General features: G+C 54.8%; 9 protein-coding genes across 9 annotated transcripts; 4 read left to right on the top strand and 5 right to left on the bottom strand.

Moving 5' to 3' along the window:
* Positions 1-1,036: 1,036 nt before the first annotated feature.
* On the top strand, positions 1,037-2,443 carry GCG54_00000818 (putative sugar phosphate/phosphate translocator; the record flags this gene model as incomplete). The annotated part of the gene is made up of 4 exons (XM_045400950.1): positions 1,037-1,104; positions 1,174-1,241; positions 1,379-2,010; positions 2,066-2,443. The coding sequence occupies 4 exons, from the start codon at positions 1,037-1,039 to the stop codon at positions 2,441-2,443; spliced, it is 1,146 nt and encodes a 381-aa protein (XP_045263623.1).
* A 631-nt stretch (positions 2,444-3,074) lies between these two features.
* On the top strand, positions 3,075-3,851 carry GCG54_00000817 (uncharacterized protein; the record flags this gene model as incomplete). Its single annotated transcript, XM_045400949.1, has 1 exon — positions 3,075-3,851. The coding sequence occupies one exon, from the start codon at positions 3,075-3,077 to the stop codon at positions 3,849-3,851; it is 777 nt and encodes a 258-aa protein (XP_045263622.1).
* Positions 3,852-4,054: 203 nt separating this feature from the next.
* On the bottom strand, positions 4,055-6,247 carry GCG54_00000816 (Ubiquitin carboxyl-terminal hydrolase 1; the record flags this gene model as incomplete). Its single annotated transcript, XM_045400948.1, has 1 exon — positions 4,055-6,247. The coding sequence occupies one exon, from the start codon at positions 6,245-6,247 to the stop codon at positions 4,055-4,057; it is 2,193 nt and encodes a 730-aa protein (XP_045263621.1).
* A 538-nt stretch (positions 6,248-6,785) lies between these two features.
* Positions 6,786-7,390, top strand: GCG54_00000815 (uncharacterized protein; the record flags this gene model as incomplete). The annotated part of the gene is made up of 2 exons (XM_045400947.1): positions 6,786-6,819; positions 6,870-7,390. The coding sequence occupies 2 exons, from the start codon at positions 6,786-6,788 to the stop codon at positions 7,388-7,390; spliced, it is 555 nt and encodes a 184-aa protein (XP_045263620.1).
* Positions 7,391-7,855: 465 nt separating this feature from the next.
* GCG54_00000814 (uncharacterized protein) lies at positions 7,856-9,298 on the top strand (the record flags this gene model as incomplete). Its single annotated transcript, XM_045400946.1, has 1 exon — positions 7,856-9,298. The coding sequence occupies one exon, from the start codon at positions 7,856-7,858 to the stop codon at positions 9,296-9,298; it is 1,443 nt and encodes a 480-aa protein (XP_045263619.1).
* A 127-nt stretch (positions 9,299-9,425) lies between these two features.
* On the bottom strand, positions 9,426-13,250 carry GCG54_00000813 (DNA polymerase alpha subunit B; the record flags this gene model as incomplete). The annotated part of the gene is made up of 6 exons (XM_045400945.1): positions 9,426-9,593; positions 9,643-10,966; positions 11,022-11,521; positions 11,944-12,292; positions 12,346-12,884; positions 13,002-13,250. 6 exons carry the CDS (start codon positions 13,248-13,250, stop codon positions 9,426-9,428), a joined length of 3,129 nt encoding a protein of 1,042 aa, XP_045263618.1.
* Positions 13,251-16,916: 3,666 nt separating this feature from the next.
* GCG54_00000812 (putative monooxygenase) lies at positions 16,917-17,972 on the bottom strand (the record flags this gene model as incomplete). Its single annotated transcript, XM_045400944.1, has 1 exon — positions 16,917-17,972. The coding sequence occupies one exon, from the start codon at positions 17,970-17,972 to the stop codon at positions 16,917-16,919; it is 1,056 nt and encodes a 351-aa protein (XP_045263617.1).
* Positions 17,973-18,690: 718 nt separating this feature from the next.
* GCG54_00000811 (uncharacterized protein) lies at positions 18,691-20,001 on the bottom strand (the record flags this gene model as incomplete). The annotated part of the gene is made up of 1 exon (XM_045400943.1): positions 18,691-20,001. The coding sequence occupies one exon, from the start codon at positions 19,999-20,001 to the stop codon at positions 18,691-18,693; it is 1,311 nt and encodes a 436-aa protein (XP_045263616.1).
* A 1,156-nt stretch (positions 20,002-21,157) lies between these two features.
* Positions 21,158-23,104, bottom strand: GCG54_00000810 (uncharacterized protein; the record flags this gene model as incomplete). The annotated part of the gene is made up of 6 exons (XM_045400942.1): positions 21,158-21,352; positions 21,383-21,829; positions 21,886-22,129; positions 22,183-22,331; positions 22,388-22,659; positions 22,915-23,104. The coding sequence occupies 6 exons, from the start codon at positions 23,102-23,104 to the stop codon at positions 21,158-21,160; spliced, it is 1,497 nt and encodes a 498-aa protein (XP_045263615.1).
* Positions 23,105-23,330: the final 226 nt, after the last annotated feature.

Here is a 23,330-nt window from a genome sequence, read left to right as displayed (position 1 = left end):
TGTACGACTTCAGTCGACGATCAGGACGAAACTGACATTGGACATACCCAGGCTGACGCAGCAGACTCCCAAAGAAGACGGCGGATGTCTCGTTACCATCGTTGCCTGATTGATTGATTGATGACTCTTGAACGGCAGTGTCAGCTCGCCTACAGACCACTCGCCGAAACGGGATACTTGCTGCATCGTGGACTGGTTCCTCCAACGACGACTTGCAGCTTGCCGAGCTGGTCTACCTTTAAAGAAGGCCAAGACACGGGGGTTTAACAGCGAAGGCCTCCTTTTGTGTTAGTCGCCGTCGCTCCCTCCACGTGCCCGCCGCCGCCCGACGTTAGCGTCTCCTCTCCCAAAAAGAGGTCCCCAAGTCCCCTTTACCCCTCAGTCAGCCCAGCCCTTCTTTCAGGTGCCCGTCAGCCCGCTGTCCAGAGAGGTACCGCCTGCATTGCCTTGTACCCAAGTGCCTGGAGACAAGTACTGCCGGTACCTAACACGAGAAAGGAGCCTGGGAAAGGGGGGCTCATTCGGGTTCCTGCGCCGCAGAAGCTCCAGCACCAGACGGCGCGACACCAACAGGCTCCAACCAACGCTTGAGGACTTGGAGTAGAAGTACCTAAGCTTACCTTGCCTTACCTTACCTTAAGCCTTCCACTTCTTGTCTCTCCTCCTCCTCCGGCCTGTCGCCAGCTTCCCTTACCCTACCTCACCCTTTCGTCCTCACTCCTTGCTCGTCCTCCATTCCTTCCCACTCCCTCTCAACGCGGCTCATTGTGAACCTCACAGCTGCCACCACCCACCATCCTTTTCTCTCCTTTCCAACCTTTTTTCTCTGGTGGTGTTCGAATCGTTACGCCCGCTCTTTTCGCCATCTTTTCTGGGCAATCCGATCCCCCGACTCGCTCCGGCCCACATCCGCCGTCTCCGTCGCCGCATCTCACCCACCTCCGACCCCCGACAACACCGATCGCCAACCCTCTTGGCCTTTCTTGGACACAGCATCCCGCTCTCTTGTAGTTGAAGTCTCTCAAACGCAGCCATCATGACCACTCTCCCGACAACGGAGAAGCCTATGGCCTCCAAGGCCGCTCACCCGGCCTTCTTCATCGCGTATGTTTAGACACCCTCACCGTCGCCTTCAACAACGCAGTCTTGGCAACTCATCTAACCGCCGCGTAGGAGTTGGATCTTCTTCTCAAATCTGACCATTCTCTTCAACAAATGGCTGCTTGACACGGCAGGCTTTAGTGAGTTTAACGCGTCTTTCTTGACTTAAACATGAGCTAACCGCGACGTAGAATATCGTATGTAACTCTCATCGCCAAGTGAACACCTCGTCACTCTTGGCACGCGCTTCTCATCCGGACTCACTAACATCATGTAGCTGTCATTCTCACCTTCTGGCATCTGGTCTTTTCAACTCTTGCAACCCAGGTGCTGGCGCGCACCACAAGCCTCCTCGATGGCCGCCACAAGGTCAAGATGACCGGTCGCGTCTACCTACGCGCCATCGTCCCCATCGGTCTGCTGTACTCAGGCTCCCTCGTCTGCTCCAACCTCGTCTACCTTTACCTATCTGTCTCATTCATTCAGATGCTCAAGGCTGGCGCACCCGTCGCCGTTCTCATCATCAGCTGGATCTGGGGCGTCGCGGAACCCTCGATGAAGACATTTTACAACGTCCTTCTCATCGTAGCCGGTGTGGCCCTCGCCTCGTTCGGCGAGATCGAGTTCTCTTGGATCGGCTTCATCTTCCAAATGGGCGGCATCGTTTTTGAGGGCATTCGCCTCGTCATGATTCAGGTTCTGCTGAAGGGTGACGAGAGCGCGCAGAAGATGGACCCCCTTGTCAGTCTGTACTACTACGCCCCGGTCTGCGCTGTCATGAACTTCTTCGTTGCCTGGGCCAGCGAGTTCAGCAAGTTCAACGTTGAGGATCTGCACAGGACGGGCGTCAGCATGCTCCTCCTCAACGCCGCGGTCGCCTTCATGCTCAACGTCTCCAGTGTGTTCCTCGTAAGTTTCGCACAGCCTCGAATCCCACAACTCGTATCGCTAACAGGCCCCACAGATCGGCAAGACCTCAGGCCTGGTCATGACCCTCACCGGCATCCTCAAGAACATCCTTCTCATCATCGCCTCCGTCCTCATCTGGAAGACCAGCATCACCTTCATGCAGTTCGTCGGCTACTCGGTCGCGCTCTTCGGCCTCGTGATTTACTCGACCGGATGGGAACAGCTCAAGACCTCGGGCCAGGGCGCCTTTGCCAAGGTTCGTGGGGTCTGGAACTCTCAGACTCTTGACGAGGGCCGGCTGTCCCCTCTTGTCCGCCGCGCAATTTTCTTCGCCCTGCTTGTCTTCATCACTCTGCTGCTCGTCATCGGCTTCGCATACAAGGGCTCGGCGGCGCCGGCGGACTGGTTGAGCAACGTCTCTTCTAGCCGATAAAGTATCTTTCTGGATTATTCTGTACAAAGCGGGGAGTTTTGGAAATACCTATGCATCAAAAGACTTGTGGATCCATTGTGGAAAGAGAAAAAAAGAACTGAAAACGAAAAATATTTTAAGGTGTTGATGACGGATGGTCGGTGTTTCATGGCGCTCCTCCGGGTTTTATTAGGGCGCCTGAGTGTCGAGGAGGATTGTATACCATGAGCAGGCATTGCGTAGATATAGCCTTTGGGAAATACATGACCATAAACGATGTATATTCTGTACTTTTCCCGCCGTGCGGGACGGTGGATTCGAACATGCAGACAGCGTTCACAGTTCCAGCAAAAGGACTGTTGCCATCCTATCGCGGACCGCGAAACTCTGCAAGCCAAGGCTTACTAACGCCGCGTTCCAACACAAACGTCATGTCATTACCCTCATTCGCCTCCTCACTCTAAATGGCGCAAAGAAGCAAATGTAATGTAATGTAAGCGCCATCTGGACCGAAAGCTTGATCGCACTTCCTACCGACGTTATTCAACTTGAGTAAATGCAAAATCTTACTCAGCCGGACAGGCAAACTTGTCAAACTCAACCACTCAGCTACAAGTCCTCCCAGCAAACAGACCCTGGTCAACCACACACAATGACCTTCACGGAGGACCTCATCGCCTCAGACCCGGAAGGCTACCGCCTCGCCACGCAGTCCTCCTTCCTCACCGCCGCCGCCGCCGGCACGTGCTCAAAGACGCACCTGGGCTACTGGCTCTCCAACGACAGGCTGTACATCCATTCCTACATCCGGGGCGCCGGCCGGCTGCTCAGCACCGTCCACCTACCGGATCTCGTTCCCGACGACCTGACGACGACTCAAAAACTAATCATCTGGCTCACCAACGCTCTGGTCAATATCAACCGCGAGCTGGGTTTCTTCTTTAAAACGGCGGCCGAATACAGCCTCGAGCTCGACCTGCCCGCCAAGGACGGCGTTGTCGAGCCGACCGCCAAGCTCGAGGGGCTGCACCGGTTCGAGAAGCTTTTCGCAAGCTTCGAGACCGGGGAGGAGGTCCTGCCGTGGCTCGAGGGCGCGGTGCTGTTCTACGCGACGGAGAAGTGCTACCTGGACGCGTGGACGGGCGTGAAGGATGCGCTGGAGGCGGGTAAGGACGGCAGCGACGATGCGGATGGCGGGGCGCTGAGGAACGCCTTCATCCCCAACTGGACGAATGACGACTTCTGGCAGTTTGTGAATGCGATGAGGGTGACCATCGAACATGGCGTCGCAGAGGCTGTGGACGCGGGGAAGGCGAGCGAAGAGGAGTTGAAGAAGCGCGCGCTGGCGGTTTGGAACCAGGTCCTGCTCGCTGAGAAGGAATTCTGGCCCGACATGACGAAAGAATATCTTGGAGAGACAGAATCATAGGTAATCAAGTTCAGTGTGTGAGTCCAACACTTTGTGTCATTACCAAACGAATTAAAACAATCATTAAGCTCGACTTTGACCAAGGAGGCCCCCTTTCCAGCCGCACCACGTTTGTATGGTATTACCGCGGACCCAACGCCATCGCTATGCTTTGATTAAACAGAACCACGTTTCATTCTTCTCCTTCCAAATAGCCGTGTCAACTAAACCGCGATTACTCGAGGCGACCGGTCGGGGTTGTTGTTACCATCTCCCACGTTACTGCTCTCGTCTTGCGGGAGAGGAACGGCCGACATGGTGCCAACTTCTGGCGGTTCAGCCGTTACGACAAGACTCTCGGAAGGAGCATCATTTTCCTCGTCATCCGTCTCAGATACTTCTGTCACCGTGCAAGTGAACGCAGCCTTCTCTACTTTGGGTGTCTCGTCGTCGTCTACAGCGATGTCGGTGCTTGCAGGAATCGCTGCCTCCAATTCAGCGACCTCGGATGTTGGAAAAATGTTGGGGTCGACGCAGTCGTAGAACAGCATGAACACGTTGTGTTGATCCAACAACTCTTCCTCGTCAATCTTTCTGACGCTTTCGTCGCTTAGGCGCCACCAATCCATCTCCACATCGGCCACATCATCCTCGGAGGTAGGCTTTTGGACAGGAGAGCTCGCACCGTCACTGTCGTCCTCGCCTTGATCTTTGGTCTCGCCAGCCGAAGGAGGCGCATTGCGGGGAAACTTTCGGTAGCAGACGTAGTGGCCGTTCTCGTGCCGACCATAATGTGTGACGACGGCGCGAAGGTCGTATATGGGTCCAGTGATGTACGACTTGCGCTTGTCACCTGCGATCATAGACGCTCTTGGGTCAAGTAGCCATTGCTCCTCGTCAGACGCATCGCTGAGAGCTGGAGATGCTGATCCGTCCGCTGGCTTGCCCGTCGTTGGCTTGGGGGCGCTACCCAAACACCATGGGCCAAGGTCCAGTGTTAATGGGAAGCGAATTCCTGCAGAGTTCTTGTACATCATGCCGGTGTTTTCGTCAAAAACGGATCTGTTCATGTGTACAGCAAGACTTTGAGGCGGGCGCGCAATCACTGCTTGCTTCGTCTTCGTCGAAGACACCTTGAAATTGGCCGGGAACTTGCACTTCTCTGTGAGTGTCTTGTCCTCAAAGTCGTCCTCTTCCAAAGCTTCTTCCACGGCTGCCAATCGCGACCTCGGCTCCTTCAACTTTTCTTCACTCGTAGTTCCCGCGGCTCTGTCGAGGAGTACCGTTAACAGTCTTTTGGCCTTCAGCAAAGTGCACTTGCCGCACTCAACACCTTCGATAGACTCGATATGCGCATACGCGTCCAGTAGTTCGTAGAGATCGTGGTCGTTGCCGTCCGTATTCAAGCTCAGCGTAAGACAATTGAATGGAATCATGGAGAGGCCGTCGGAGTGGCCGCACTCTACGCATGCAACTCGCTGCGCCGTCAGGCCTTCCAGGGGGTTGCGCAAAGATTTCGATGCGGAGCTGATCTTGGAAATAGTGGACAGGCTCTGGTAACCGCTATCATCGCTGTGTTGGCTCGTAGCGGTGTCGTCGTTGGCGCAATCCGACTCGAACCCAGACAGCTTCTGCGTCGCTTTCGCGACCTTGGCAATCTCCTTGTCGACCTCGTCGAGAAGTTTTGAAAAGTACTCCTGCGCGTCCTGTTGTTGCCAAGTGCTCATGTTCTTGAGAGAGCCCGGCGTCCATAACGTCTTTCCGTAGTTTCGAGCGCTGTTCAAATCTTCGATAAGGTTGCGTAACGTATCGACTGCCTCAACTTTCTGTCGATCGAGTTCGGGGTCTTGGACGGGGTCGGCGAGGTATTTAGGTAGTGTTTTCAACGAAGCGAGGCCTTGAAGAATACTGTTTTGGTAGCAAGAGTTGTCGAGATTTCCCAGTCCTGGAGGATGATCGCTGAAGCCCTTAAAACTCATCATGGCGCCAGACATGGAAGACAGGCCTCTGATGCCGGCCTGGGAGACCGTTCCCATGATGCCTCCCTCTCTGTCCATGCCAAGTATCTTTCGGAGGAGTTCGCTCTTCGCGGCATGTGTTCTTGCCTGGTTCTGAAGCATCGGTTGGGGAAATAGTGGTGGATGCAGCCAGCCTTCGAGAAGGGTCAAGGCGTCGTATGGCGTAAGCCAAACAATGATGTCCCAGAGGGTCTGACCGGCGCGGGAGAGCAGGGTGGTCGGAAGAGCAGATGCGCCGAAGATGGAGTAAAGCGCAGTGAAGACGAGTGCCAAAAGGGAGACCACGACGCTCGGCTCGTTCAGCCTGGTCCAGAAGCTCTGGTTGCTATAGTGTTGGTATTGCCGGTAAGGATCAGGTCCGTCGTAGAGATCCTTATATCTCGAGCCCTGCGAATTCATACTGCTAAGGGTTTGGCGGGAGTGTGTTTGTTGCTAATAAGGTAGTTGGCGTGACAAGAAACGAAACGAGCAGCTTTAAGCAAGCTTGAGCGACACAGAGACCAAAAAGCCGGGTGCTGCCATGTCGGGGATGATTAATCGCAGGGGTTGACTAGGGGGGCGATGAGTCGCGAATTAGGAAGTGGTGGGCGCAGCTTGTGTGATCAAAGAAAGTAAAGGCTCAGGAATGTCTAGATTTCTGCACGGTTAGACGGTTGGTTGGAGAGAGAGAGGGAGGTGTCCGCACAGTTCCACGGGTCGTTAAGCAGAGGCGATGAGCGGGACCAAGGGTTCCACCAGGGGCAAACTCTCTGACAAGGATTGGTCGGTGCGTAACGTGCTGAGATGCAAGGCTTGTGATTGTCCCCGCTCTTATCGAGATAGGATAAGAATTTCTGGTCCGATAAGGAATTTTCTTGATATCCCCCACAATGAACCCGACCGCTGATGCTACACCTACCTGCATCACCAGAACGAAACGAAACAATCTGTCGCAAAGATGGCAAAGCCGAGCGTTTCTAAGAAGAGCAGACGTAAGAAACATTCTCTGTGCTTGCAGCGACGGGTCTAACTTTGCAACCAGAACCCTCAAAGCACTCGAGAGCTGCGAGGCGCGCGACAGATGTCGACATCGACACCGACAAGTCTCTCAAGAATGTCAAACCCCCCTCAGAAGCGGTCGATCGGCCGTCAGTCCTGGCCGCCAAACACAACTCGGGTGTTTCCAAGAGGACGAGCCACCGCAAGTCGCAGCTAAGCGCCAAGGCCAAGAAGAGGAACGAGAGGGCCATGGACCGCGCCGAGGCCATCATGGACAGGACCGCCAACAAGGTTGAGAAGAGCAAGAAATCGTCGCGTCTGATCCAGGAGCGCAGCAAAGATTGGGACAACGTCAACAAGAACAGTTTTGTCCGAAAGAAGTTCCCCGACGAGGAGGATCTGGACAAGGAGGAGAGGAAACAGAGAAAGCAGGTCGTCGCTGAGAAGGAATGGGAGACAGACGAGGAGATGGATGGTGCTGATGAGGGGGATGCGCCAGCCGTCGACGCTGTGCAGGCGCCACCGCCGCCGCAAAACGACGACTTCGACGAGGAGATTCTCTAGTTTTGCCGTTACTCGCTTCACATCGGATTGCTCCAAAAGAGGGGTCTTGTTGGACTGCGCCTCTGGCAGGGCTATGAGACTTATGATAGATACCCTAATGATGTTGGTTCAGATCATCCAATGACTAGTCCTAAGCGTCTGCACGATATCGAGATCATAACCGTGCTTGAAGGGTTCAGATCTTAGCTGCACCGATTTCGTCCCAGTGCTCGCATTTGAAGTCTACCTTATTAAGGTAGTAAGTACACCACCCGGTGGTGTCATCGCTGCAGCGCTGAGCTCCACCAAAAGCCACTAAACTTACAGGGCCCCCAGCAGGGAAACGCTTCTGCAGGTCCGTCCCGTCCCCAGCCTCTCGGTCCAATGCAGCCCAGGGTGCTGCTCCCATCAAAGCAACCCGACTCGAAGATCGATTTTTCAACGTCACCTCTTCAACCTCATCCTTCCATCTAACCATCAGCCAGCATGCCGCCCAAGCGCATGACAGCGAACCCCGTCAAGCCGGCGCGCTACCGCGCCGGCAAGCCCGCGGCACCGGAAGCCGACTCTTCAGACTCGGACGCCAGCGACGACGAGACCGAGACCGCGCCCAAGAGCAAAACCATCCCGCCGCCCCCCAAAGCCGCGAGCGCAGCCAAAATCGCCAGCAATCTCGGCAAGGTCAACCTCGACGAGCGCAGGCGCCAGGCACAGGAGCTGGAGGATCGTAGGATAGCACGAGAAAAGGCCGAACGTCTCGCCGCCGAGGAAGGCTTTGTGACGGAAGAGGAAGAGGAGGCAGAAGGCGGCGATGACGATGAGGAGGAGGAAGAGAGCTCGAGCGAAGAGGAGAGCAGCAGCGAGGAAGAAGCGCCCCGCCGCCTCATGATCCGACCAAAGTTCATCCCCAAGAACCAACGCGACGCGGCCAAGGACCCGTCAGGCGCAGCAGCCAAGGACGAAGAAGCGCGTTACGCAGAGGAGGAGGCGCGCCGCAAAGCGGCTGCCGACGCGCTGGTCGAGGAGCAGATCAAGAAGGACCTCGCCGCGCGCGCGGCGGGCAAGAAACACTGGGACGATGAGGAGGCCGAGGGCTCTGACGTGGACACGACGGACGATCTGGATCCGGAGGCAGAACTCGCCGCCTGGAAGATTCGTGAGCTTAAGCGCATCAAGCGCGAGCGCGATCGCATTGCGGAGCAGGAGGCCGAGTACGCGGAGCGTGAGCGCCGGCAGAACCTCACGCAGGAGGAGCGCGACGCCGAGGACGCTGCGAAGATCGCCAAGCAACAGGAGGAGAAGGACGGCCGTGGCAAAATGTCGTACCTTCAAAAGTACTATCACAAGGGTGCCTTTTACAGCGAAGAGGCGAAGGCCTATGGGCTGGACAAGCGTGATCTCATGGGCATGCGGATCGCGGATGATATCAAGGATCGGAGTGCGCTGCCTGAGTACCTGCAGAAGCGTGACATGACGAAGCTTGGCAGGAAGGGCGCGACGAAGTACAAGGATCTCAAGAGCGAGGACACGGGACGGTGGGGAGAGTTTGACGACCATCGTGGTCGCGACAGGAGAGGTTTCGACAGATACGGCGTGGACGAGCGCTTCCAGCCGGATGCTGATCGCAGTGGACAGGGGGCCAACGCTATACCACTGGGTGATCGCAAGACGCCTGGCAGGCCGGGTGGTCCGGATGGCCACAGAGGGGACCGTTCTCGGGATGAGGACAGATATCGGGATCGTGGCAGCGATCGCAGGGATAGAGATGACGATAGGTATCGTTCCCGGGATGATTACCGTCGCAGGGACAGGTCGAGATCGAGATCGCCGCGGCGAGACTCACGAGATGACTACAGGGATCGGAGGAAACGAAGCCCTTCCCGCGAGAGATATGACAGCGACAAGCGGCGGCGCGTGGATTCGAGCTAAGGCCGTCCCTCAAATTGTATCAGAGTGTATCCTAACCAGGCTCACCAAGGAGCGATGCTGAATATACCCGAACTCCTAATAAACCCTTGCCGCCTTCGTACATGTAGAAGCATCATTCATGTCATGCTCAGATTTTCTTGACCTCCACACGCGCGCGATCAAAGATACCATGGCTTACCATGGTTTCTGATGATGTGTCGACCTTTGGTGGGAACAGCGTCAAGCGCGCATACGTGCCTGCGCCTCGCCTTTTGGACAGATAGCCTGGGTTGATTACGAGCACGCTCTCGACGACCTAGGAAACGTTAGCAAAAGGCACGGAAGTGTGCAGGGGTATGGCATACCTTTGCGAACGGCGGGAGGAAACTGGGGACAATCAAAACATCAGGGCGAACGTTTACCATCTCGCCGAGCTTAAGGTAGCTGAGATCCAGCATGGCGCCTGGTGGCATGCCCTCCTCTGTGCCTGTCTTGGGCAATTTTTTACGGTCTGTGGGTGGGAAGAGCGGGAAGAAGTGCCTCTGCTCGAGTAGATGCCGGGAAAGTCTTGAGAGGGGGTTGGTGTCTGATGGGCGTGCTGCAAGTTCCTCGTGCTTCAGCTGCCAGAGAATATCCTGGGAAGAAATGCCCATGACCATTTCGTTCATTGACAAGGTCATGGGGTTGGTGACGATTCTTGCTGTCTTTGGAAGGCCAAGGTCCTTCTTCAAGACAGAGTCTTGAGGCCATGAGACGTGCTTGTCGATGACATCTCGCACCGAGGGGATCAGGAGAATGGTGATACTAGGGTTCGCCGAGACGAGACGGTTAAGTGCAGGGGAGAAAAGGTACTTGAAGACAGTGGACATCGTGGCGGTGTCTGGGTCGATGACGGCTTCCTCGGGAAGGTCGAAGTCGCCAATGGCAATCAGAGGATGTTCACTGTCAATGAACGGTCCAGTGAGAACCAGAGCATCGGCATACGTATCGGCCGCCTGGTCGCAGAGGGCATGCAGAGGCTCGAAATCGAGGTTATCATCTGCGGTGTAGGGCCCGGAAGCGTAGATGATGTTGAGCGGTGCAGGGTCCGAGTCGGTGTCCATGGCGTCTGGGTCTCCTCGCAGCTTTTCACGGTGTGCAGCCAATGTAGCAGGCGTCGAGGCGGCATTGGGAAGGAGGGGCACTTCAAGAACTTCCTCGACGAGGAATTCATTGCCGGAGGTGTTGATACCCTTCAATGCCACGATCTGACCAGGGAAAAAGCTGAAGCCCTTCTTGACACTGCGCATGTTCAACGAGACTCGTTGACCGCCACCCATCCGCCTCGAGAGCTCCAGTACCAGCGACGCTGCGTTCAGCTTTCCCTCCGGCGCATCGGACGCAATGCGACCGACAGCAATTACAGCCGTAGTGCTCTGAGATGCCGCATTACCAAACTCCGAAAGATCAAGCTTGTGGTACTCTTGGACGATACCCATGAACTCGTCTATCCTGTCGTCGAGAATCTCTGACGCTTCAGACAGCTTCATAGCAAGGGGCTTGTACGCAAGCTTCTTTTGGTCTGATGCGGCCGTCAACTTGATGCGGGGTTCGGAATAAGGGCAGATTGGGACTTCGGGGGCGTTGAGGTGGTCGTTTAGCACTTCAATCGTATCGCCGGCATTCTGTCTGTCGTTGAAGGAACTCGGGCTGCAGGAACTTGTTAGCTCTTGCTGATTGCGGTCCTCCTGAAGCTCCCACTTACGACTGCATAGAACTGAGTTGGTCCTCCATCTTCGACGACCCCTTGTAGTCCGGAGAACTAGACGGAATCTCTGCCTTGATCCTTGACATGGTTGGTGTCTCCTTCTTCCGCAAACTGCTCGGCTTGTTCAACCTCCCAGACGACGGCGTGCTGGGCACCAAGCCATCCAGCATGCCGAACACATCCCCGCCTCTCGCCCTAGGGGTACCGTGTGCGCGCTTCTCGGTCTTGATGTGTGTCTGTTGTTTGTTGGCCCTCTCCAATGCGTCCTGGAGATATTTCTTGAAGTTGCGCATAGGGCTTATCTGGGGGTTCATGGCGTCTATGTCCATCTTGATGCAGTACGACTCCCATTTGTAGAAGAGGTCCTCGGCGGAAAGCTCATGCAAGCGCATGATGGACTGCAGTTCAGACAGGACATCGGGCTCGAGGCCCTTGTCCCCAGTGGTGAAGAGCTGCTTGAGCTCGGCTTCGGCCATGGCGTTGGTTGTGATCGTGCACTGCTGTTCCCGGTGTTTGCTTGTCAATTGGCGAGCTTCTGGAGGAAAGACGGACAATCTTGGGCGACGCGTTGAGCGCGTCGCTCGTAAGGATAGCGCGTAAAGTGCATGGTGCGGGGCACATACAGTGCGCAACTACTCTCTGCACGGTCGTGGAGCCCCTACCCCAGTGTTATGTTGATTCAATTATTTACACCACGGTCACTTGCACCAATCCAATGCTGAACTTTCAGGGTTTTCTTTTTCAGAATCTGTGATCTTATTGGCCGTTCTTGATGTCAATAGCTATGCTAAGAAAATAAATGAAGGCATCTCCATTCCAAAGCAACTCTCATAAGCCATAGGGCGCAATGTTCTAGTGAAGTCCACACCCATTCCTCCGTTGTAAGGCATCCATCCAATTACCAGACTGGGTTTCGTACCCGAAGCTCTTGACGCTCTGCTTCCTGCTTCGCCATGAGATCCTCCGTAGCTTTCTTAGCCTGCTGAGGACCGAATTTGATGATGGCCTCAGTACTGACTTCGTACCGGATGGTATTATCCTCGTTCTTGCCGACGACATCGGCCATGCCTCCAGTGAGCTGGTCAAGGTAGACCCGGTAGTTCTCCGAGTACCGAATTTGGCAGCGGTTCGTCTCCGACTCGGAGTGAGCAGTCAAGGAAGACGCATCTTTGAACCACCGCAGGCAACCGGGGCACTGGAGCTTCGTAATGTTGTGCGAACCGGCCTTGAGGTGGCTGATCAACGTGGCTGCGGAACCGAAGTTCTTCCTGTTTCCCGTCAGTATTTACCTCGCCGTGTGCAGCAAGAGCAAATTTCTTACGAGCAAGATCCATGGGGGCACTTGAACTTGCGAGTGTACGGGTTGTGGTACTTCATGACGTCGAAGTTGGGGTGCTGAGGGTTGTGAACATCTTGGACCTTCGAGGCTCCTTGGGAACTTCCCAGACTCTCTGTCTTTGGAGTACTTGGGGCCGTAAGGTTCGTCGAAGCAACAGAGTCCTCTTGAGCAGAGCTTCCTTGGGTAGAGCTTCCCTGGATAGAGGCTCCGTCGGCCTCCTGAATCGCAGGGAAATCTTCGGGTCTGAAGAAAGACGGGTGTGCCATCTGCGGCTTGGAGATGTTGCTCATAGCCGACTGTTGAACACTCGGATGGAGCCTCGGAAAATAGTCGCCGAACTGCGAACCGCTCCGCTTCTCGAGCTCATGAGCGAAAGTGAGCTTCTCGGCTCTGTTTCTGTCCACGTCCGAACGGCGGATCTCAGGGCACTCGTCGTGCTCCAAGTGCTTCATGAATCCAGCCAGACGTGTGAAGCGGCTGCCACATCCGGGGCAAATGATGTTCTGCTCATGAGGATGGGACTATGGTTTCACATTAGTCGGCACTTCAACAACATGGAGTTCTTGGTGGCCGCAACACCTTCCATAGGAGAAGTGCTGTTGGTCTTTTGGGGCAGAACCAGGGGCAATTGGGCTTACCTCGATCATGTGCTGTTTCTGGGCGTCCATGGTCCTGAACTCCATGGCACAGACGGTGCAGTGGGCGTGGGTGCCTCGAATTTGCATAGCCCACAGCTTATGCTTGATCAGAGACGCCTCATCGTCGAAGAGCTCATTGCAGGTACGGCACAGGATCGCCTTGTGAGGCGGTACCTTGAGCTTCTGCTTCGTGCCACCGATCGTGGCTGCCTGGGATACGGATCTGATCGAGGCACTGCTGACAGACATCTTGGGCAATCAGGAGGTTGATGGGCAAGCTGGTGAGTGTGCGTCGTTGGTGATAATGAATCTTGAGACGATGTGAAGATCGAAAATGGGTCTCAAAGTCGTAGGGCAGGTGGCTCCGCGGTAACGCAGTTGGAGAACAACAGTTGCCTGGTGGCAAGAATCTGAAAGTGAAGTAAACCTGGCTGTAATAAAGAGTAAAATCCCGATCTTGAAAATGCTCTGAGAGTAGATGACCAGTGACGCGGATTATTTGTGTTGGAAGGGGGAAGTTATGGGAGGAAGAGGACAGGAGCGTTTTGATGCGGTGGTGCCCAAAGTAACGGATATTCGAGGCAGGCAGCAGAAGAAGTTTAGGAAGGCAGAGCTCACCTGAGGGAAGGAAGTTGAGAGGCGCTGCTTTCTGCGGTAGGCACCTGCCGATATTTGGGAGGCAAGAGCAACCGGTGCGTGCGAGTTGTGAAGGAGGCAAGAAGCTACACACCTTGTGGAAGGGAAATTTGTCTTGCTGGTGTTCTCGGGAACCGAGCGGATTGGAAATATTCTCGGATGGGGCCTTCCCAGGTTGGCGAGTGAATGGGTATATTCGGTACCCTGAAGACAAAACAGTGAGTTTCAAAAAGGCTGGCAGCTGTCGATTATTGATTAATGGGTGCCTTAGAAATCGACATTGCTGTCATGTCGGTGGGGTTAAAAGACACAACGTGTGGTTGATAGACTGGCTTCTCGTCTCTCTGTTTTGATTTCTCGTCCCAGTAATGCTGAAATGAGGTCGGCGTAGAAAAGCACAGCCAGAAAGAGCACAAGGGCAATCATGATCCAATCTCAGGGTACTTCTTCAGTGGTTACAAAATATGCTCTACTTCCAAATAATAACAACAATCACTCTTTCTCATTAACTTGATATCTTGCTAAGCAAGGTTCATTCCTGTACAAACGGCTACCTAGTTTGCTGCTGAGAAGGCCGCAAGTTTAACCACCCTTCAACAGGTTAAAACAAGCTCACACGGATTCATGCAGTTCTACAGCTGCGTCTTTGTAATGTTCACAAACAGAACTTCAACAAGGAAGCTCCAGAGACCAGAAGTCTACAGGAGACTGAGACAACTGGTAGTTCAGCGACCAACAGTAAGTAAGCAGCATATTTCTTCGCGGCGTAAGCGACCCAACCAGCTGGAAGCACGACGTGAGGTGAGGTCATATGCGAGCCAAGACGCCTGTCAGATTTCAAAATACTCTCCGCAGAGACGTTTGAGTATACTTTCGGGGCTTCAATTTCGCCCGGAAGGGATTGTAAGCGAGATGTTGTGCCGGTTCATCGCAGTAGCTCGTCATTTCGATTCGATGACGGTCAAGCTTGTCGAAACTCTAGACCCTAATGTTCCTGATCAGACCAAGAAGACGCAAGAAACCTCGCCATTCCAACTGAAGGCCATCTTCCAACTCACGTGAAGCGATCTGCCCGTGGGGGCTGGGAAGAAAGACATGAGAAAACCTTGTGCCCCTCGGTCCTCAGAATGTCTCGACGTGAAGATCACGCAAAGCCAATGTCTCATTCGCCCCGATATATCAGGACGTCGTTCGCATGGCTGCCAGGTTGGTATGGTCATGATGCTAGACTTGTCTCGGTTCATAGGGATCTAGGCGTTCGATGGCCTATTAGAAACCAACGTCCATTCCCAGCCATCCATTCCCGTTTCCTTGATTATGCACGTTCCGACCCCCTGACATCAGTCATCCGTAACGTCAACACCCCGCTGTCTCAGACACCCTGACGTCTAGCTGGTAATTATGTCGAGAAAATGAACGGCCGCTACAGTTCCATGGCAGCGATGCATAGCACTCTGCCTGGGTGGGGTGTGGGCATCGAGCCTCAAAAGGCCGATCTGCCGCATTTACAGCGGAAAGTCCTCGCAGTCCTGATGAATTTTCATGCCAAGGACCGACTGGGACAAGAGAAACACATCCGGCGCTAGATGCGCAAGCTTCCAGAGTACTCATCAAGCCTTGATAATCTATCAAAGACCGCCCCAGCCTCCCACGATGGTTTGAATCATAGGCCCTTCCACGGGACGGAAATTGACGAGACGGCATAGTGAGACACTGCAACGCCGCCATCGCCGACATCATACAAAAAGTCCAAGATTCAGCTCGCCCCGATCTCCAGGTGTCTTCCAAATCTACCTTATTCAGAAAGTATCGGGGATAAAAAAAAAGTTGCTTCCGATTTGCTACGTCTCCGACTTCGCGCCGACGTCTTTCAACACCGAGAACAAAGAGAAACCTCCGTACTAGAACCGCCGTGGCGTGCGTGCTGACGATTTCTTTCCGAATCGGATCGCGTTGCCCTTTCAACAGTTGAGAGGGAGGCCCCATCTAGACCTGAATCTGCAAAGGCCTGGACGTTTGGTCTTCGTCCCGCTCGCGCCGGCAGGACCGTCTCCTCGGGTCGTCAGCCACATCGAGAACAACTCGGCGCTTGTACTCGCCGAATCACCTCGTCTTACCATCGGAAGAATACTAAAAAGTCTTCGTTGCCCTGACTGCGAAGTTTCTGAAGCCGACGGGTCCTGCTTTTTCTTCTCTTTAGTGGAACCAAGGAGAGAAAACGGAGATCATCACAAGGCGTTGCCCACCAACCGCATCTACTCCCACTTACAAGCTACCTTCGGAACAGTTCCGCTTTGAGACTATCCACGAGTCTCTGATCCTACTTCTATACTTCTGATTGTTAGATCCTTTCTCGAATAGAGAAAAAAAGAACCTTCACGATGTCTTCCACATTCTCCCACAAACTCAAGAGCGAGGCAATGGCTTGCCAGAAGACCGAGATGCCGCTCCCTCTCATCCCCCTCGTCTTCGTCGCACACTTCGCTCACACCGTGGTCACCGTCCTCACAAAGGAAGCCCGGCGTAAATCGGCCGCCATCGCAAACCAATTCGACTCCCTCCGCCTGCAGGTCCGCGGGCCTGAGCACTCCTTCGCCCCCTTCTCGAGGCTGCCCCCCGAGCTCCGCCTCAAGATCTGGAACCTCGCCATCGAGCCGCGTACGCTCACGGCGACGCACGCGCCCAACCCGACGCTTCTGTCGGTCAACTGCGAGGCGAGACACGAGGCGTTGAGGAGATATAATCTGGTCAGACTGAACACCTGGGGAGACCGCAGGATCTACATCGACTTCCAGCGCGACAGCATCGCCGTGGTCGAGGGAAAGGGCGGCGGCGGTTTTCCTGTTCGCGGAGCGAGACACGTTGTCGTTGTCTGCGAAGAGCCGTTCCAGAACCCCGCTTCATGGCTCAAGTGCCGGTACCGCTCGGGTCTGGACTCCGTCACGCTTGTTCTCGGCGGTGCGACGAGATCAGATCTGGTGCCGTTCCCTGAGATTCATCTGCTTGGTACACCAAAGGATACGCAAGGCCGGCTCGGATTCTCTGATGAGGAGGTTGACAGGATAGAGGGTGAGCTCAGAGACCTAGCTCAAGGGTGGGGAAGCACTGAAGTCCGCGTCGGAGAATTCGTATAAAGGAGAAGTAACGGAGGAACATGTTCGAACTAGGGAGGCGTACTGTTTACTGAGAGCGACCAGAATACCCCTTTTCTTTTGTCACAATCTCCTCCTCTTCTCATAGAATACTCATTATCACACAATATACAGAACAGTCCTAATCTCACAGCCTGCTACGCTCGTTGCCCAAGTAGGCGCCACCAAGCTTCAACATGTCAACCGCCTCCTTAACCATCTCATCAACGATCTCACCCGCTGGCTGGATCTTCTCAATAGCGCCGGCCACTTGCCCCATCAGATGTGGCGGATCAACGTCGTTGCCCTCGTTGAAGTCGAATTCAATAGGCACGATACCCTGATCGCAAAGCTGCCTGATCCGATCCGGCTGCGAATGCCATTTGCGAATATACTCATTCGTCTTCATGCGCAATGGCCTTCCAGAGAGTACGAGAGTGCGTTCCGTTCCCTCGAACCCACACTTGACGACTTCTTCCTTGTGCTCCTCACTACACCCAGCCTCAACAGATGCCACAAAACGTGTGCCAACCCACACGCCAACAGCGCCCTGCATCAACGAGCTCGCAAGTGACCGGCCATTGTAAATACCACCCGCTGCAACAACCATCGCCGGGGCGCCATTCAGCATCTTGGGCTTGTACCTCCTCGCAACGTCCACGACGGCAGGGATGAGCACCGAGTTAGCCACATCGCCCGTGTGTCCACCACCCTCGCCGCCCTGCGCGCAGATGATATCGACGCCTAGATCCAGTGCCTTCACAGCATGCTTCGGGTGGCCGACCATATTCATGACGTAAATGCCCGCGTTGTGCAGCTTGTCAATGACATGCTTGGGCGGCACGCCAACGGCGCTGACGAAGAGACGAGCGCCCGACTCAATGGTGATGTCGATGAGCTCGTCGAGCTTGCCGCCCGTGTAATCGTGATTGGTCTTGCGGGCGTTGCCGCCGACTTGCGGCAGGGCGAGATCGACGCCGAAGGGGAGGTCTGGAGACTTGAAGTTCTCCTTCATCTCGGCGACAATCTCGCGCAGCTGGTCCGGGGTGTACTGGAAACCGCCGATGACGCCGAGGCCGCCCGCGTTGGAAACGGCAGCGGCGAGGGGCCCGCCGGACGTGCGTGCCATGCCGGCGAGGAGGATGGGATGCTTGATCCCTAGAAGGGTGGTTATGGGCGTGGTGATTGGGCCTGAAGGTGCCATCTTATTTTGTGTAGCTGGGTGAATCCGATCTGCTGCAAATGAGATGTAGAGAGGATCAAGCAAAGTGAAGAAGTACTGATTAGATAAAGTAGGGTATGGTCTAGTGTAGGAAAATCAAGGGATGAGAAATATGAACCAAGAAGAAAGCAAGATCGAGAGATCGAGAAAGATCGAGAAATTTGGAACTTCAATACATCACTTGATATGCGGTTGGAGAGCAAGCTACCTAGGTAATCCGGGGAAATCATACCGGGAGGTGAGTGTGTGGGGTTGGGAGCTCTGTTGCGGGGAAACACACCGAGGCAATTGCCTTCTTGGGACAGCAGCTCGCCCAAGTAGGCCCCGGCTACGAGTGGTATGAAACCATGCGCCACAGGTGCATGTGAGCTGGCCACCTTCTAAAAAGCAGCCCGGAGTCCGATTGCTGGCCCAGATACCTTGGGATCCGGTGTGGCTAAGAGGCTTAAGTGTGGCTTCAGTCCGCAAGATTGCTTCTTCAGAAGACACCACGATGCGAGGCGATTAATAATAGTAAACTGTACTCCCATGATCATGCTCCTCTATTGAAATGCTCATATCCCGCAAGGACGTTGGTATCGTAAATGACATGACTATCGTCGGCTGCACCGACTATTAAAACACCAGCGGAAATCAGCGCTTGGGGTCGAACTGTATCTCGACGTCCATGGACATGACCCCATACGTTTCCGTCTGTGAGCTACCTGAAGCTCGGTAACCGTGCGGGAACGAATTCCTCGGTTGGTATAAACTGTCCTGCTTGCGTCGTAGACCGGATTACCGGCGCTTCGTTACTGTTCGTTACTTCGACCGTCGGTTTGGGTGGCGACGCCTCCTGACTCGGAGCCTCTGACGCATATCCCACTTCGACGGTTTTCACCTCCGAGATGCCCTCGGAAGAAACCACTTCGGACCCGCTATCATGCAGGCCGCGTTCTGATGCAAGCTGCGATGCAGCACGCCGCTTGCGTTCAACTTCTTCGTCCTCTTCTCGCTGAATGCGCTCTTCCTCCCGCTGAAGATCCTCCATCGACGGGGCACGAGGCGTATCTAGGGTGTCGGGTATACTAGTCGAGTCTCTTCGTGGCCCTGGGCCGAGAAATGAGTGGTTCGAGTCGATTGTCGCTCTCGAAACCGTCCGCGATATCGGGCGTCCGTCTGCACGGCGCTTGCCCTTGCTGGCCTTCGTTCTGCTGCTGCTTCGGTCGTCTCGGACCTTGTCTAACACCATGAACTCGTCATCCAACGGCACAGCATCTTCTTCGCCTTCGCCATCACTGGGGAACAGGTCGCCCCTTGACCGATACGAGTCCGACGTGTCCCCCGACCCTGTCGTCCCGCTCCGATTTCTAGTCTTGGCGAAGCGACTTTGATAGATGTCGTCGTCTGAGTCGTCGTTTACAAGAAGAGGCTCTGCCTCGCCCATGCCCATCTCGTCATGCTGTCGGGGATGATCTTGCAGATCGGCCGCGCTGGGCTTGTATCGGAGCGTCTTGCCCAACTTCCACGGTAGCTTGCCCAAGAAGCCGATGGGCTGTGTACTGGGGATGATTGTTGGATCGGATTCCGACACTTTGGTGCTTCTGCCTCGTGTACCGTAGCTCATTCCTCGCTTTCTTTTTGGTTGGTCTTGCACCTCGCCGCCGGCGTGCTTTCGTTGGGACCCTGTGCCTGCTAGCAGGCGATCCCAGTCATCATTGCTCCAACCACCCAGGAAGCCGCCATCCTGATCCTCGGCGTACCAGTCGTCATAAAAGTCGAAACTATATTCTGCCCGTCCTCCCGCGCGATCTCGCTCTCGCCGGCGTCTGGCCCGCTCTTCTCGGTCGCCTAGACAGGGAGTGGCGCACTGTTCTAATGAGCTGGCGAGGGCGGCAAGGCAGGGATTGATGTAGTGATGCTGGAAACTCCAGATACCGGCGGCGGCATTCTCCGTCACCTCTCCAGCATTGTGGGAGATCTGGTTCCAGCGCTGGCGCAGTCGCGGGTCTTCGAGGAAATGCGTCGCCATGATGATGATGGCTGCAGGGCGTGTGAAGATGACGTCGCGGGCATAAGAAGGGAAGGCGTTTTGCGACCGCGGCCTCGACTGAGCTTGGTTGTTTCTGTAGCGTCGAGGCCTTGAGGGTTGGAACCGACGTAGAGAAAGGAAGTTGTCCGAAATAAAATCCAACGGGTGGAGGAGAAAGCAATCAATGATTGAAGGGATCCATGGAACGTGGGTAAGGCGAGTAATGTTGGTTTCAAGTGCGCCGAAAACAAAACGCAGCCAACCTCAGCTGTCAAAAGTTGGGCCCAACATTCCGCTGGCCGCAGTGCTTCCTTCTCCCTTTGGTGGCCCCAGGTCGCTTCGCTACAAGGCATAGGACGGACGGGTGCGCAAGCAGGGTGCGGGTGCGGGTGCAGTGCGTTGCGGGTGCAGCAAGGTGCTAGTCGACTTCAGATTACGCAGTAGGTATCAACGGGAGGAAATGGCACGTGCGCGCACCCTGCTTATCTCACCTCACTGTTTTGTTTTGGTTTACTTGCAGTTTCCTGTGGCTGGGTGCGGAACACTGAGCACTTTCTCCTCAGAGCGTCCGGTCAGGTCAGCCACCGAGTCACAGTGGTGCATCAAACCAGCGGGCATTTGGGCACCTCTTGTGGTTCACTTCAGGCATGGATGGTTGCTGGGTGGATCCGGGGAAATTGCGAGACTTCCGTTGGGGTGTTGGCCAGCTGTGGCTTAGTCTCGTGGACCCCTGGAACTCGACGTCACCCATCGCAGATTGATGAGAATCGGCATTTTTCAATGCACAATTCCGACCCCATTTTTCTTTCCTCTCTTCGCAAGGACTCACTGCGTACGTGCGGACATGTAGTCAAACAGCAAACATGAAGTAACCTGATGTTGCTCCAACTTTCTTCTGTGGGTTCTCACTTCAACACCAGCAGAGTTTGATGGGCCAAAACTCAATCCAATAGAGACGTGAACGGCTTTTTGTGGAGATTTCGCTTGTATTCAGAACCGCTCAGCATAGACAGAACAAGGTGCGATATAACAAGAGTACACCAGTTCAAACAAAACTCCCAATCTCTGAAATCATTCAGCGATACACTTCTTCACCGCCGCGCCTGCTGTGGCCTTTCGGCGCACTCCAGCAAAGTGTCAACACCAGCCTCTGTGCCTAACTCCTGAAGAAGGATGAGACAAGCATGCTGATCTTTGATCGACAGGCGCGCCAAAAACGTGTAGAGAAACGGGCTGGCTCCTTGCGGTCTTCCTGCCCGTCCGCATGTACCTCTGAGTCCTTGAGAACAAGGTCGCTGTCCGAAAGAGTGTCTCCCGTTGTGCCGTCCTCTGACTTCCTCCGTCCGGATTCCTAATGACCGTTCGTTGTAGCTTGAGGTACTGGCGGCCGCTCTGGGCCAAACGGCCTGGGTGGTTCCGGCTCTGCGGGCTGAGGTTCCTCCTCCGTGTCGTCGTCGAACTCGCTAGGGTCTTCTTCGCCCTCCTCCTCATCTGAGTAGTCGCTTCCGTCGCCGTCCATGTGGCCGTTGCTGTCAGAATAGCAGCTTTCCAAAGTAGCTGCCATTCCTGGTGGAACCTTGCGACCCTGCTGCTGCATCTGTTCAATGATGCTCCTAAGCTTCTCCGCCCTGTTTGTCGCTTCTATCGCTTTCTTAGACAATTGCTCGCGCTCCTCCGCCATACGAATAATGTTAGCGTTGGTGGCCTCGTGCTTGCGCTTCATCGTCTCGTTCTCCCTTTCCAAACGCTTAGTCTTCTTCGACATGTCCTCCATCTCCTTCCTAAACGTTAAAAACAGGTCATTGCTGTTGTTCAGCGTGTCCTCAACCTTGATGTGTCAGTAAGAAAGCTGGTACGACGAATTCCAGCCAAACATGCCCGTACCTGCTTAAACTTATCAACATAGACGTTGAGCTGGTTTCTGAGCTCGGTCTCCGTCTTGGTGAAAGTTTGGACCTGGGCCTGGAGATTCCGCGCCCTGGTTGCCTCGGCTTCGGCAAGTTTCTTCTCGCGCTCGTAGCGAGCCATGTTGTATTGCACCTCGAGCTCCTTCGTGCGCATTGCGGAGTGAAAGTGCAGCTCTCGCAGCTCGTACTGCTCGATGAACGATTTGAACCGGTTACGAAACCTTCCTAGTGTCAGCAAGGAGTTTGAGCGTAGGATAAATCTTCGATAACTTACAGGGTATCGACGCTCATGTCGACCACCTGCTTCCGAGGATGGTCCTTCTCTTCCTGAATGTTTTCCAACTTAGCCAGCAGGGCCGCATGCTTCTCGTCGTATGCCGTGCTATTGTGCTTTAAGTTGTCTTGAAGGGTTTTGTTCTCGTTCTAGGACAAGGTCAGCGTGAGCCTCCTCAGCCTCGTTGACGAGAGGTGCTGCAGACCTTGTACTTGTTGTTGTCCCGTTGCAGCTCACGACAGAGTTTCTCGAGCTTTTCCTTCAGACCAACGGTCTTGCTGAGTTCGGTTCGATTGGCGTCCTTTTCCTTTTGCAGAGTATCACCCCGCTTCTTGTTCTTTTGATTCTCTCGTTCTACGCGCCGCATTTCCGCTAACAGTTCGCTAGACCTCCGGGTAAGATGGTCAATCTTCTGCATATCTCCCATCTTCGCAACTTGTTGAGCCAGATCACGATTTGCGCGCTTCACCTCTCGTTCTGCATGCCGAAAGTCAGCTACCGATACGATGCCAGCTTATTGATGTAGACCCGGAAACGAGCATGCGACTCTACAGGAAGATGGAGAAGGGCCGTATCGTTCTCGAAGAATAGCAGCCGGCGCATGCTTGGCACCAGCCCGCACTTCCTCGCGGGTTGGGGCTCGAGAGGGGTGCTGTGAGGCTGACTCTCACGCGACATACATGGCCCGGTCCGTCCGGCATGGGAAAACAACGAGTGGGAGGTGTTACGCACCAATCTCAGCTTCTTGGTCCTTCTCCCCAGCAGATTCCTGCTCCAACTGCGAGATACGCTGCGCGAGCAGTTTTGCAGACTCGTTGGAATCAACCGCCTTTTTTTGCTTCCCCTTCTTCAAGCCAGCAGCGGGCGCGTGGCCGTGGGCGTCTTGACCGTTGGACATGGCGGCGTCTGCCTGGCTGGGCATGCCTCGGTAAGCAGGAGAGGGGCAGTTGTGTCGTCGTTGTGGGCGGGCTGGTCGTGACGAAGACCTGGTCTTCGCATTTGTGTTCGATCGATCGAGCGGGTGCGGTTGCGGGTGCGGGTCGGCGTCGGCGTCGCAAAAATAAGCGGGTGCAAAGTTGGCCCAAGTTCTTCTTCCCCCTCGGCGGACTGGCTACAGCAATGAAACGGCGGTACGTTATGTTACGTGC

The sequence above is a fragment of the Colletotrichum gloeosporioides genome (genome assembly GCF_011800055.1).
Source record: "Colletotrichum gloeosporioides strain Lc1 chromosome Unknown consensus_50, whole genome shotgun sequence".
Classification (NCBI taxonomy): domain Eukaryota; kingdom Fungi; phylum Ascomycota; class Sordariomycetes; order Glomerellales; family Glomerellaceae; genus Colletotrichum; species Colletotrichum gloeosporioides.
This window is presented reverse-complemented; position numbering and strand designations above follow the sequence as displayed.